Raw genomic sequence first — 15,545 nt, forward strand, 5'->3', positions numbered from 1 at the left:
TTAAGACGATGTCCTAACACCTTTAAGAACTTCACAGCACAGAGTGTAAAGTGGGTTGAATATGATAACTGTGTGTTTTAATTGCAAGATGAGAAGTGAACTCTCTGCTTAGATCCAGGACGAGTCTAGGAAGAGTGTTTTTTGTTTTGTTTTGTTTTGTTTTGTTTTGCTAGCCTGAGAAGTCGCCTCTTTCTGCCTTCTTTTTCCTGTAGGATGTGTTCTAAGAATAAGCATTCAATCGGAGGTGGTGGGTGAGGGGACATGGTTTCCATCCTTGTTACTGTAAAGGAAGAAAGGATGTTATGGATGTACGTAAGTGGTTAGAGCCTGTTACCTAACTGCAGAAGTAGAGAGGATGTGGTCAGAATTTAGGATGTAGTTGTCTTTGGAGAAGAGCCACGAATAACAAAATAAACAAACCCAGGTGTTGAGATCATGCACTTTGTCTGAGAGTCTTTATATGTGGTTCTGCACCCCCAGAGTCCTAACACTCAGGTGTCTGGGCAACTGTTTGAAGGGGAGTAAGAGGTGGGCAGCCGCTAACAGCCCTAGTTTTTCATTTGCTTGTGTTCTTTTGTTGATTATTCAACAATACTTATTCACAGCCGGCAGTCTGTGCAGGAGACCTGGCTCAGGGAATTGACAATATAATGAGAGGAGTCAGTCAACATGAAAAAGGTTTAGGAACTCTACATAGAAGTTTAATTCTAGGCAAGTGTTAAATAGCTCAGGCTCTGGGGTTTATATAATAAACTGTACCTAATATAAGGGGTTCAAAGTTAAGCAGATATATTCCACTCATCTCTTGGATGAGTTTTATCTTTCGCAGTTTCCTTTCCCTCTGTATAGGGGTCTGTGAGTATCCACGGGGGGTTGGCTTCAGGATACCCCACTACTTGTATACCAAAATCAGACACTGAAGTTTCTTATATAAAATGCCATGCCATTTGCATTCAAAAACCTTCCCGGTGTTTTAAATCATCTTTAGATTAGTTAGAATAAAGAACACAATGCAAATGATATGTAAATAGCTGGTATGCTGCCTTGTTTAGGGACTAATGGCCAGATAACATCTGCGCTGGTGAAGCCCAGAAACACTTTTATCAAATCCTTATCTCCAGTTGGTTGAAGCCAAGGATAATGGAACCAGTGGCTATGAGAGGCTGGCTGTGTGGTAAGACCTCCCTCACTGGGTTCTCATGGTGATGAGAGCTGTCACAAAGCACATGCTTAACATTTAATTCCAGGCTCCCTCTCTTCTTTGGGGGGGAGGGGCACAAAGTGAGGTTACTGTGCATATGTTCTCAGCATATTCAGGTACATTATGAAGGCAGTTAGTTGCATTATGAAAGTATCAAAAATAACATAAAATAGTGCCTTCATCTTCCATCAGGCCCTTGTTGGTAGGAATCAGTACTGTCTTTTTTGTTGTTGTTTTTGTTTTTTGTTGTTGTTGTTGTTTCAAGACATGGTTTCCCTGTATTGTGTTGGAGGCTGTCCTGGAACTCGCTCTGTTTTTTTTTTTTGGTTTTTCGAGACAGGGTTTCTCTGTGGCTTTGGAGGCTGTCCTGGAATTCACTCTGTAGACCAAGCTGGCCTCGAACTCACAGAGATCCACCTTCCTCTGCCTCTGGAGTGCTGGGATTAAAGGCACCAGTACTGCCTTTTAGTTTCATTTTAATTGTGTGTTAGATCCAGAGAGAAACTCCAAAGAGAAAAGGCAAGAGAGTGAAAGGACAGTGGATACCAGGGAACCATGTTAAAGAGTTGGCCAGAATACAGAGGTCCAAGAATACAGGATTGGCTGGGTGTGGTGGTGCATGCCTTTAATCCTAGCACTCAGGAAGCACAGGCAGGCGGATCTCTGTGAGTTCGAGGCCAGCCTGGGCTACAGAACTACACAGAGAAACCCTGTCTCAAGAAAGAAAGAAAGAAAGAAAGAAAGAAAGAAAGAAAGAAAGAAAGAAAGAAAGAAAGAAAGAAAATAAGCAAAACAAAACAAACACAGGGTTGAGATGATCTCAGCTAGAGCTACACTGGATTAGCTACGCACATCTTTTCACGGTGGGTACCCTTCCAAACTCTGAAGATTTCTGTGTGTAGAGTCACAGCCAGAGAACAGGCCGTGCAGTCTCCATTGCAACATTTCACAGGTGAGAAATCAGCCTCAAGGAAAAAAGCTGTCCCCAAATTCACGTGCACTCCTTTGATCTCTAGGCACCAAGAGCTTACTGCATCTCTGCCAGTGTCTGGTATCATCCAGAAAACAAAGCAAGGCCTCCCTGTCATGAGCTGTATTTTGTAAGGGCAGAAGAAGACATTAAATGAAGCAAATAAATGAAGGCTTATGCAGATAAGAAAAAGAAAAAGAAAAGAAGCAAAGAAACTTGAGCGACAGAGACTGCAGATGGGATCATTAGCTTTGAAAAACTAAGGAAGGGCTCAGCAAGGATGTGCGGGTTTAGCTCAGGCATGAGACAAAGAATGTCCATGCGGCAGAATGGTGGTGGGCATGGGTACAGCCAATGCAGTGCCCAGACTGGAGCTAGCTTAGCTCCTTGGAGGAAAGAAAGAGGCCAAGGGCTAGGAGAGTAAGACAGTATGAAATACAGTGGTAAGAAGGTCAGTACTATACAGCTTCAGAGAGCCTGGAGGTGAGCATGGTAGGAAGCCATGGAAAGATTTGACCAGAGCAGTGGTGTGAAATACCCGAGAAAGAGTATTGTGTGAGGAGCTTTTCTCGTCGCCCTGACAGAGTAGGTACCCAAAGCAGGTGCTCCCAGCTTGAGGATGCCATCTGTTGATGTGGAGAGGGAGGGAAGGAGGGAAGGAGGGAGGGAGGGAGGGAGGGAGACATGGCAGCAGGAATGTGAGGCAGCTGGTTACATTGCATGCACTCGGTGAGCAGAGAGAGGTGAATCCAATGGTGGTGCTCTCCCTCGCTTTGTCCTTTTCATTCAGGGACCTAGCCCATGGGATGCTGCCACCATCCTAATCCCATAGACTGGGGAGATGGCTCCAATGATGAAATGTTTGCTGTGTGAGAAGAAAGAGTGGGTTCAGATCCCCAGCATCATGTAAATCAGGTGTGGCTGACCACATCTGTAATTTCAGCACTGAGGAGGTGGAGACAGGAGGCTGCCAGTCAGCCTCGATGAATAGACGAGACCCAAGATTCAGTGAGAAACCCTTTCTCAAGAAGTAAGGTAGAGGGAAGCCGAGAAAGACACCAGCTGTTGGCCTTGGCCCTCCTGTGTGTAGGCACTTCACACACAACTTCATACATCAACTTACAGCATCCTTTGTCACAAAGTCTCATGAAATGTCACCACTCTCATCCCCACTTTATAGATAGAAAACTGAGGCACAGAGATTAAAATTATAGTTGATAAAGGTTGGGTCAGGGTTCAACACAATTAGTATGAATGTGCTCTAGATTCTCAGTATTTTATTTTTCTCAAGTGAATAAGTAATACTATTAACCTTTGTAAGAGTGCTTGAAAAGGTTAGCTACGATGTGTAGGTATGCCTAAAAGCACTGTGTTAGCTGTGGTTAGCTTTGTCATTATTATTCTTACAGAAAATTTTAAATGTATACATATGTGCATGCATACACGAGTTTAATTTCTAAGCAGGACGGCACCTCTCACTTATGTAATACTAACTGACTTCCTTCACAGTGATGGCATGAGAAGTTTAATGAGGGTCTGGACAGATGACTCAGTGGTTGGGAGAGATCACTGCTCCTCCAGAGAACATGGGTACAGTTTCCAGAATCCACACAAGGCAGCTCATAACTCCCTTTAATTACAGCTTAAGTTCTGATGCCTTTTCCTAGCCTCTTCACATACCTGCATACATGTATGCAAATACACACACACACACACACACACACCGTACACATGATTAAATAAAATAAAATAAATTTAAAATTAAAACTTTTAAGGAAGTTTAAGACTTGGGCATAGCCAGACATGATAGTACACGACTCACACCTTTAATCCCAGCACTTGAGAGGAAAAAGCAAGTGGATCTCTGCGAATTTGAGGACAGTCAGGGCTGATGCCCAGAGAACCCTGTCTCAAAACAAACAAACAAACAAAAAAGAGCTAGTTATAACATCACATACCTGTAATTCCAGCACTCAGAAGCCTAAGGCAAGATGACAATGGGTTAGATGCCAGCTTGGGGTATGTAGTGAGACCCTATCACAAAACAAAACTGAACAAACAAAAAAGAAAAGAAAAAAATCAAACCTTTCAGAACTCATTCACTGTCACCCAAACTAGACAACAACAAAAATGCATGCTGGTTGACTTTAATCAGGGACCACCATACTAGACCCTAGGGATGCCAGATAAATAAGACACAGTCCGTATTTGTGGTGGTTTGAAAAAAAAATGGTTCCCAAAGGGAGTGGCACTAGTAGGAGGTGTGGCCTTGGTGTATAGATGTGGTCTTGTTGGAGAAAGCGTGTCACTGTGGATGTGGGCTTTGAGGTCTCATATATGTTCAGTTCATTTCCTGTTGCCCACAAGATATAGGACTCTCAGCTCCTTCTCCAGCACCATGTCTGCCCGCATGACACCATGATGATAATATGCCAAACCTCTGAAAATGTAAACCACCCCAACTAAATGTTTTTCCCTTATAAGAGTTCTGGTGGTCACGGTGCCTCTTCACAGCAGTAAAAATCCTAAGACACTATTCTTAAGGACTGACAGTCTGGTGACATACCCAGGCAACTACATGCCAAGTAATTCAATATAATGTAACAAGTATGGCGGTATTTTAGGGTGTCATCTAAAGTGGTTTGAATAAACAGCATAAATTTAAAAAAATATGTATGCCTCAGAAGACAGAAGGGCCCATACAGCCTCGAGAGGAATTTACATAAACTCTGAGTGGATAACCAGCCACCCAGGGTGAGCCAGACCTTCCTATAGCACCTTCATTAGAGTAATTTTGGGTTGAGGGGTCACTAGATGAGAACCAAATCAGGATAGCAAGTACATAGTGCTCTTTTTACTTAGGCCCCTCACGTCCTCTTTCCATGGTAACTTTGTGCCATATCAAAACAAACAATTTCATGGAGGTTATAACAATCAGTTTTAAAAATACAGAAACAAAGCTTTTGTCTGAGAATGGGCAGCCTAGATCACAGCCATCCCAGGATTTTAAATGGGCTATTATGTCTCACTTGGCTGAATGCCGGTGCCATTGTGTCACTGCCCTTTGAGGGCTGGAGATTTGCTATAGTTACTGCTTGCTATTTAGTTTACCTTTTCTTTATCTGAACTTCTTCCCAGACTTCCCCCAAAGGTTTAATTTTGTCATTATCAAAAGAACATTTTTTCCCAGTACACCTGCTTGCTGTTTCTAGTCTCTGCCCCTCCCTGTATCAGGCTCTGGCATTAGAGGCAAAGGATCTCATATAACCTTTTCAAAAGATCAACAGGGAGAAGAGAGATCAGACCCTGGGCTGTAAAGTCTTGAGTGCTGCTAATGAATCCCGGGACTGCCAGCCTCAACTTGGCCTCCTCCTGGCTGAGGGTGGGAAACTCTGGTTGAGTGAGCTCCTAAGAAGCCTACCCCTAGAAGCTTTGTCTTCGTGGAGCAGGGAGACAAAGAGTGACTCTTCGCTGAGATGCTGTGTCTGTCTGAGGGGCTCGGGATTTGGGAAAGTTCTTGCTTGGGTGAACTGACCCACGCTTTATCATGACATCTATCTTGCATGTTGTCTCCATCTCAGGATGTAGTTCCTGCACCATCCTATGCATGTGTGCCTCATATGTCTGCAGGAGTCTGTGGTTAGCAGTCAGTATGAAACAAGAACAAACTAGAATTTCTGTGTGGGAGGGAACCTACTCTCACAGGATATAGTGTAGTTGGGAAATTCATTCTGGGGCTCAATGACGACTGAGCCTGTGAGGCAGGGATGGGGTGGGGCACTTTTGGAGTCCCTGGAAAGAGGTACTTGAGGTCTAGAACAGAAGGTTGATAGGATAGGGATGATCGTCTGTGAGGAAGACAGAAGAAGCCATCTGTGTGGACAGGTCGGGCGAGAGAAAGCTGGAGGGAAAAAGCATCTGTAAGGAGGTAAACAAAAGATAAGAGCAGCAGAAAAAGAAGATTCAGGGGAATGGTTTTGATAAACGTTGAGATCGTGCTGACCACAAAGCTATGATCCCTACATTCCTCCCAGAGGACTTGTTTGATTTTAAATTTTTTATAACTGCCCTCTCTTCAAGAGCATCAGTGGGAAATGTCACTGTAAGCTTGTAGCTGCTGCACTGTTTATCAGAATTAATGATATTTAGGCAGTAAGTTCATAGCAGGGAAGCATGGGCTTTAGAATCAGAGACCTTATCTCACACCCCAGTTCAAGTTCTCTGGCCTGCCTGGTCCACCAGGCTGCAGCGGCCCCCCTAGGTGAGGCCTTGCATTGTTACCATGGTGATTAGTAACAATGATAACAAAACCCTGGAGACAGGAGGATCTCACTGCATCTCTGCTGCTGCTACTGTTACTATCATCACCATCATCATTATTAATTATTCCACCTGCAGACAAGAAGACTAAGTATATTATGACTGCAGATCTCTGTCAGCTTTATAAGATTACGCATTTAAATGTTACATAGCAATGTTGAATCTTTTTGGACCATGGACTTTAAACCAGAAATATGGTATCTTCAAGAATATCGCATCTATATCTATTTTTTAGTTTTATTATTTATTCCTTATCTTAAAGATTTTATTTTAGGTTTATTCTCACGTGTGTGTGCTTATGAGTGTGCATGTGTGTGTGTGTGTGTGCACAACAAGTGTGTGAGCATGCCCAGAGATGCCAGAAGAGGGTGTTAGATTCCCTAGAGCAATGTGGTTACTGGGAACTGAACTCAGGTTCTCTGGAAGAGCAGCAAGTGCCCCTAACTACTGTGCAATCTTTCCAGACCTTGTATCCATTTTTACAAACTGTAAAGAACAAACCATATCCAATTAAAGGCTTGAAACTGTTTTGATTTACCAGCTTGTGGTGCTAAGGGCATTCGTGTGAGCTGGCTTAGCCAGGCACTCCACCCAGGTTCCTTCCTTTGGCTCCAGTGGCTCAGCTGAATCTAAATGGCCTGTGGTGGCTTTACCCATGAGTATGGCAGTTGGCCATGGCTCTCAGCTGAGCCTCTCTGAATGTGATCTCCCTCTCAAAGGCAACACTCAGGTTTCTTCACTCTGAGGTTCCCATGCTGCAAGAAGGATAAGACAAATTTCTCTCTCTTGATCGCTTAAGACCTGGCCTTGGAAGTCTCCTGTTTCACATCTATCATGCTCTGTTGGTCTTAACAAGCACTATGTCTGCCCAGGTTCAGGAGTGTTGTGGAAGAGCCTCTGCCTTTTGGTAGCAAGAATGGAAAAGTCACAGTGAGAAGTGTGTATTTATTCAGGCAAGGGAGAAATTATGGCGGCAAATAGTCTTACAAATGGCAAAAATAAAAAATAAAATAAAAAGAAAGAAAGTTAAATATTTGACCCTGGTCATCCTTATAGGACCTGACCCTGGTCCTGTCCTGTGGTCTTTCTACTATCTAATGAGCCCAGCCAGGTGTGGTGGCACACACCTTTAATCCCAGCACTTGGAAGCAGAGGCAGGCAGATCGCTGAGTTTAAGCCAGGCTGTTCTATACAGTGAATTCCAGGACAGGTCAGAGCTATGTAGAGAGACTCTGACAAGAAAGGAAGGAAGGAAGGAAGGAAGGAAGGAAGGAAGGAAGGAAGGAAGGAAGGAAGGAAGGAAGGAAGGAAGGAAGGAAGGAGGGAAGGAGGGAAGGAGGGAGGGAGGGAGGGAGGGAGGGAGGGAGGGAGGGAGGGAGGGAGGGAGGAAAAGAACCAACCAGACTTTGATTAGCAGTGAAGAGAGAAGAGAGAGGCCAAAACACTTTCTCAGAAAAAAAAAAAACACAGAACGGTGAGTAGGTACATCAAGGGTCTAAGCATGGAGGACCAGTAAGAGGTGATGGACATGACAGTCACAGCTTAAGGATGCAAACCACAGGAAAATTAACATTCACCCAGGAAGAGGAACCTTGGAGTATGTGGCATGGTGAGGAGGTGCCAGGGTGGAGTCTTGAGCAGCACAGGGCAGAGTGAAGGAAGGGCACTTGGGCACTTGGAACTGAGGGCTGGACCAGCAAGAAACGACCTGATCTAATGTAGTCTAGTTGATCAGCCCGAGGGTGAAACAAATTAGAAGTGTAGACAGCAGTCCCTTGTGATATGTTGAGTCAGACAGGGCTAATTAAGCAGACAAGCTGTGTCCTAGTAATTTGCCCCATGTATGTCATTTCTAACCCTGGGGTTCTTCTCGTTGACTTAAGTGGACAGTACGCCCTGATTGGCTGCCCCGTACATAACAAAGCAAACAGGAGAATGAGTCTCCATGAAAGCAAGACCAGCCGAGATAGAAATGTCTGTCCTGTTTCACACGTCACTGTGCCCTGCTTTTATGTTCAGAGTCTTTTCTTACTTGTCCATGGTGAGCTTACTCGATATCTTACGTTTGGGGTAAATTCATGACTCAAGACCATGTTTGTTGAACAAATGTTGTGTTCTTTTCAGTCAGCTGCCGTAGGTGTGCAAATTGCACTGCACGGTCCACAAACTGTCACCTACTCAAGGTTGGGAGAGCTAGCTCCAGGTCCTCAGAGTTTGGACTGTCATGTCATGCTTAGTTCCTCCACCTCCATTGCCCATGCTTCAAACGCCAGAACTAATTCTGATTTCCTTTTGTAACAGTGAACACAGAGCCTTCTTTGACAACCTGAACCCTGAACTTCCTGGCTCCTGACTGTCCTGTCTGCCAGCCCCGAGTCACCCCTGGCATACTTGTACTTCCTTTACAGTTTCTCAAACTGTTCTGAATCATGCTCTTATGGTATATGTAGGTATCTCTGCTTCCTGAGTTTCATTTCTTATTGCCCTCAGGAAACAAATAGAATTTTATCACAAATTTAACTATAGATTATACATACTTCAGCCCTGTCTAGAATCTTGTTTTTAAGGACCAACATTCAAAGTTTAATCCTAATAAATGTCAAAAACCTGGGTTAAATACTTAGAAGAGGGTCGGGCATTGGTGGCGCACGCCATTAATCCCAGCACCCGGGAGGCAGAGACAGGTGGATCTCTGTGAATTCGAGGCCAGCCTGGTCTACAGAGCAAGTGCCAGGATAGGCTCCAAAGCTATACAGAGAAATTCTGTCTCAGAAAAAAAATATTTAGAACAGATAAGAAAAATCAGGACTTTCTAAAATGTCTGATTCCAAAGGAGAAGTCTTGGTTCATAAATTTTAAAAAGCATGTAATGCCAAAACACAAAATATAATCACAAAATACTTCAACATCATTTCTTAGAAATGTAGTATATTGAACAGAAGAGAAAATTCTCAGAGCAAAAATAATTACTGACAATCATAAATATAGTACCTTTAAAATATTACATAAGGAAAATAAGAATAGTTGAAATAATTATACCAAGCTTTCTAAGGGTGTCTATGCTAGGCTGGTATCTTGTAGCCTGATTAATACCCTTTGGAAGGCATTTTGGCTTTATGTATAAAGAATTCCAAAAATGTATTAACTCTCTAACCCCATCATTATATTTCTGTCTGAGACACCAGGAAGGTAAAAAAATTCATGGTATGTTAATTACAGAAATATTTACAAGAGGAAATCTCAGTGACTTGTTCTGGGAGATGGGAAATATATTACCTTGAATATTTAGTGATTGCTCTGAAAATAAGCAGTTACAAATGTGTGTGTGTGTGTGTGTGTGTGTGTGTGTGTGTGTGTGTGTGTGTGTGTGTGTGTCCAAGCATCAAGGCACATGTGTGGAAGTCAGAGGATAACTTGTGAGGGTGGTTCTCACCTTCTACCACGTGGGTCACAGGAAATGAACTCAGGTCATCAGGTTTGGTGGCAAGGGTCTTTACCTGCTGAGTCATCTTATTAGCCCTAAAGGTGTTTTTGATAAATGTCATTTTAATGTTATATATGCTAGATCTCTACAAATTGTGTCTTCTCTGTGTTATAGCAATAAGAAATCTAGCGTTCTTCTTTGGCATGTACCCTTAACCCCCCCCCAAATCATTCCATCTCCCTAAAAACTCTCCATTTTTCCTCAGCCCCAACATCATCAGTTTGAAATAAATGGTTTTTTTCTCCTGGACTCTATAGGTACTCTGACTGGTCTTCAGTCCCATGCTGGAATCTGTTCTCTGCCTGTAGCTAAATGTAAATCCAATGTGACTCACACACATACACCATTGCTTCAAATGCCCAACACCTTACCTGACACCAAATGCTACAGAAAACTGTGGCTGCCTCTCTAGACTTTCTTCTCCATTGCCACACTCTACCTAGGCAGCTCCCTACAGTTGATACTCTCCTGCTTAGGACAGTCTATGGTTGATATCTTATGCCTAGGACGCTGTTTAAGGTTGATACTTTCTGCCTAGGACGCTGTTTAAGGTTGATACTTTCTGCCTAGGACGCTGTTTAAGGTTGATACTTTCTGCCTAGGATGCTGTTTAAGGTTGATACCAGATGCTGCAATGACAAGGCACACTTGTTGATTCGGGCCGAGGGGCAGCCACTTTCCAGGGGGCCTGGATCCGGGTTCCGGAACTCCTGACACCAAAATGATGCTGCAAATTGGGCCTGGCTAGTGGCTTAGTTCACTGCCCTGTCTCTAGTCATGCCCAAAGTGGGTATGGTTAGTGGTGCAGTTCCGTCCTTTTGTTACCACATCCGTATGCGTCTTTAGAGCGTCACGAGGCTAATGGCGGAGTCCTAAGTTTCCCCCTACACATACCTTCTGCCTAAGACACTGTCTACAGTTGATAGCTTCTGCCTAAGACACTGTCTACAGTTAATAGCTTCTGCCTAAGACACTGTCTACAGTTAATACTCTCCTGCCTAGGATTGCTGTCTATCTATGGTTGATACCTCCTGCCTAGGCATCTCTCTGCAAGAACCTTTCCTCTTCCTGTGCCTTCCACCCGGTCGGTCGCCTCAGGGAATCGTTGTTGCTGTCCTAGTGCAGAGCCTCTTGTCACACTCTCTTGTGACCTCTTTACTTTTTTCTTACTGACGGCTCACACACAGTACCTATCCCAGTAGAATTTAAATTCTGTGAGAAAGGGGACTCGACTCGTTCACTGTTCTTTACCCAGAATTCAAATGTGTATTTAATTCCCAAGTTACATGTAGCACTGTCACTTACCTAATCTGTGTCATTGTGGGATTCTTGTGGCTTTCTCCTTTTAGACTTCAGTCTCCTGAGGGAGGGGTCATTCCTGCTCTGCCTAGAGAGGTAACTCAGTATCTGCACAGTAGGAGGCCTTCTCCAGATGTATACTGGATACATTTGCCAGAACCACGTAAAAACACAGGGAAAAGCCACAACCACAACAACAAAACCACAGTTAGAATTATAAAAAGATACCTTTTTATAATATAATAAAAATTCACAATTAAACAGAAATAGCTCTTCTAATACATTGTAATTACAGAATCCATATGACAAAAGGCTAGCCATAGACACAGTACCTACAATTATTCTACTGTAAGAGATCAGATGTTTCTATTTTCCCCTAGTATATACAAGTGATTGTGTAATTTTTGCATAGCTATAATCATAGATTCAATTCTATGTTTTGTTTCTTTTTCTTGTTTCAAACTGCATCAATTTTGCTACATTGCCTATGTAATTACAGTTAGCAATTACATGGTATTCACTTAAATTTGTGTGCTTAAAAGGGTTCTTACTTTAAGATGTATTTCCTGGAGAAGAATTCAAAGTGTATGAGTATGCAGGGAAATATAGATTACTAGCTTCACTGGCCACAATATGGAAAAGACACGGGGATGGTCATGTGTGCGAGCACAGACTGGTGTTTGCCGTGGGACTGACTGTGATTATATTTACAAGAGAATTCAAGTTGCCCCAAACCTATGGATGGTGGGAGGTGGGGGGGGGAGAAATCCCTCTATTTAGTTCATACAGAGCATCCTAAGACAGGTAGCTCCTGAAATACAATGGATATGTCAGGAGTAGAGGGGGGTTCAGTCTTCTGGGAAGTCAACAATTAGAGGGAGCTCTAAGAAAAATGGAATTGGTAGACTGATGAAAGACATTCTTGAGGGAATTGGTTAGAAGCAGACACTTGGGGGCCTCTTTGTTTTGTTAGTACAGGAGATGGCAATAGAGACAGGAGTGACTGGCCAGGTGACAGGAGGTGGCAATAATACAAAGAGAGGCACCAATGCAAATCTGTAGGCTGAACATAATGATGCAGCTGCCTAGTGCTTTTCAAAATGCAAGTCTGGGCAGGATGACCCCTGGTTTCTCAAATACTTTTTTATAAAACGGCAGTATCATAGCCTCAAGCAGGGGTGAGTTATGCCTTCTTGGTTCATTGGCTTTAACTCCAAAGTGGCCACTTGACTGTCTTCTTGCTTGCTATCTTCTTAGCAATACAAACACCCCACACCAAATCCCGGCACAATGACTCAAACCTGTAATCCTTGCACTTGAGAAACTGAAGTGAAGGGATTGACATGAGTTCAAAGCCAGTCTGGGCTACATAGCAAGACCTCATTCTCAAACCACACACACACACACACACACACACACACACACAGAGTCATAACACTCATGGTTTCCAAAAGACCTTGGATAAAGTATTATAGCCACAAGTATTTGAAATAATTCCCCAAACACTAGAAGTTCCCAAATTTGGAAACAAACAATCCTAGAGTTTTCAGCAGTGCTAAATTATCTGCTTTTAAGGTTGGCATCATGGTCTTCATCCAGGGCTATCTCCCTCTGGATTAAGCATCTATCATTTCCAAATACTTCTAGAGTCCTCCTGAGAAGTGATTTACCCTGGAGAGGAATTAGTTAAGGACATAAAGCAACTTTTCTTTGAAAAGACAGCTAAATAAGGAAAAGCATGGGAAAAAATAGTTGTGTTAGGATTTCAAATCTAGTATGCCAAAGATATAGCAATGTGCACACTTTTGCTCTCTACTTGGTGTTTTTGTCCATGTCTTCTTCAGCCTGATCCCTAACTCTGTTCACATTCATGGTCTTTGTGTCTCTGTACTGAACAAATTTCATTATCCAAGGCCTTCAATTATGCTAACAACCTACCTGTTAGTTGCTGACCACTAAACAGATGAGTAAGGGTCCTATCTGTTACATTCCCCACAACCTACACAGGACCTCAATAAACATTTAGTTGGTTAATGTTACTCAATAAACATTTAATGTATTAATGAATAAGTGAATGAGTAATCAGAACCAGAATGTTCTGGTTTCTACTTGTCATTAGGACATCTATCATTTAGTTGCTTTATTAGATCAGGTCTTAACACATTGCTCAATCAGGTTTCTTGTCATTCACTCTGTGATTATTTTAACAACCATCAAAAACTTTTAAGTTGTCATCCTATGCAGAAGAATGCACCATCTCCAGAAGAATGTGTGTCAATACACACACCATGATCAAAGGGGGAATTCTAACTAGGGCAACTTTTCCTTGGGTTATTAGCCAGTGCTGACTCTCTAATATGCAAAGTTTAGCTCATTACACGAGCTACTCTAATTAGGAATGGATTTGAACAGTGCATTGATATTTTTGTTTTATTTCAGCAAACTTCAAAAGACAAAGAGGGACATCAGATGGCTTCAAGGAGCAACTGGCGAATGGTTTGAAGAAATTCAAAGAAAGAAGTTTTGCAATGAAACGGATGTTAGCCAAATGATAAAACCACCACTTACATACAGGCTACGGAAGGGGATGACAAAAAATGGTGAGAAAAAAAATAATTTTGCTTTAAATTATCTTTTCCTTGTCTTGTGGTATAGTGTTGTAGACAATGAACCCATGTATCTGCAATTTAATCAATTTATGGCTCAGGGCCGTTATAAAGGATTTAAGTTTTGTACTATATCATATGCTAGACAGTTTAGGCAGATGACAAAATGCCGGATGCAACTCACTGGGAATGTGGTCAGATTATTTGTTCTTGGTAAACTTCAATATGTTTTCCATTTTTAAATGGGTATAATGTCTACCTGATAGGATAATATAAGATTATATGTGTTAAGAATTAGCCTAAGGGCCAAGGATACAGCTCCAAAAGTAACACACCTCACAAGTGTGAAGACCTGAATTCGAGTCCCCAGAACCTACATAAATCTGGGTAGCATAAACAAGCTACAGCCTCTCTCTCCTGTGAAAGACAAGGGAGAGAGACAGGAGAATTCTCAGAGGCTTCTGGACTGGCTGCCCTGCCACACGGCATTGCAACAGAATATCAAGAGAAGGCAGAAGGGTGCAGACTGACAAATTAAAGTTTGCCCAACCCAGCCGTGTTTATGCATGAGCGTGCTGTGCACAAACACTCACACCTACACTGGGACACATCAACACACTACAGACTTAAAAAGAATTAACCTGAGCTGATTCTGATGGCTTGTGCCTTTAATCCCAGCAGGCTGAGGCAGGAGGATTGTGAGGAGTTTCAGGCCAGTCTGAGCTACAGAAGCCTTTCCTCCCTCCCCAATGAAAAGGAAAGAAAGGCAGAGAATTAACCAGGAACCTAGTACTCACTTACCTAAACGGAACAATGATGAAGAAGGCAGAAGAGAAGGCTGGGGGTTTCACAGCAGAAAGGGGAAAGCTGGCAGAGGAGCTGTGATCCCTCTGAGTCTCAGTAGTCTCCATAGTGAGTGGCAGTAAGCACCTGCTGTGGACACTTGGCTCTGACTGCCAGCCTGTCACTTAACTTCACCCCATTTTCTTAAGCTATTAATGAGGGCAGTGAAACCTGTTTCCACAGGACACCCATGAGTGTGGCAAACTATCAGAAAGAGTAAACTATAAACTAACCATGCTACTGAACCAGCCTCATGGACTGCTTTTACATATGAGTAACACTTTGAAAACAGGTTATAGTATTCCTGAATGTACAGATGGTTGAAATCTCCAGCTCTCATAACAAAACAATCATCTAAACGAAAAATCCAAGTTTTCATTTGTGTGTGGGGTAAGTGTGGCAGTGGTGCCCATGGTGCTGGGGGTCAAACCCAGGGCTTCGCGAATGCTAGGCAAGAGTTCTGTCACTTAACTATGTCCCCAGCTCAAAGCTCAGAGTGTTAGATTGAGCCCATGTGTGTGCCATGGTGCCTTACCTTGAACTCCAATATAAAGTCAGTGTGCACAAAAGGATTATGGTATTACGGTCTTTGAATATGTGAATGGGCCTTAAATTTAAAATCAAAGGCTCACATATAAAGCTATATGTTATTATACATATTACTTGCATACGCATAAATCAAATAAATGTACATAGACACACACACACACACACACCACATACCACACCAGAATAGATGTTGGAAAGGAATAAGGAACACTCTAAATGGTTTCATTTCCCTTTTATTTACTTTCTTTGGCATTAAAGAGTCATAGGAAAACT

The 15,545-nt window shown here is 42.7% G+C and overlaps 1 protein-coding gene across 1 annotated transcript in view; it reads left to right on the plus strand.

The window, feature by feature from the left end:
* The window catches only part of Exph5 (exophilin 5), a 73,648-nt gene that overhangs the window by 25,754 nt on the left and 32,349 nt on the right, over window positions 1-15,545 (plus strand). Inside the window, exon 2 of the mRNA XM_005069536.4 lies at window positions 13,714-13,874. Within this exon, the coding sequence (XP_005069593.1) occupies window positions 13,714-13,874 (161 nt within the window). The remainder of the gene's footprint in view (window positions 1-13,713; window positions 13,875-15,545) is intronic.

The sequence above is a fragment of the Mesocricetus auratus genome, unplaced genomic scaffold (assembly GCF_017639785.1).
Source record: "Mesocricetus auratus isolate SY011 unplaced genomic scaffold, BCM_Maur_2.0 Super-Scaffold_100022, whole genome shotgun sequence".
In the NCBI taxonomy this organism is placed as follows: domain Eukaryota; kingdom Metazoa; phylum Chordata; class Mammalia; order Rodentia; family Cricetidae; genus Mesocricetus; species Mesocricetus auratus.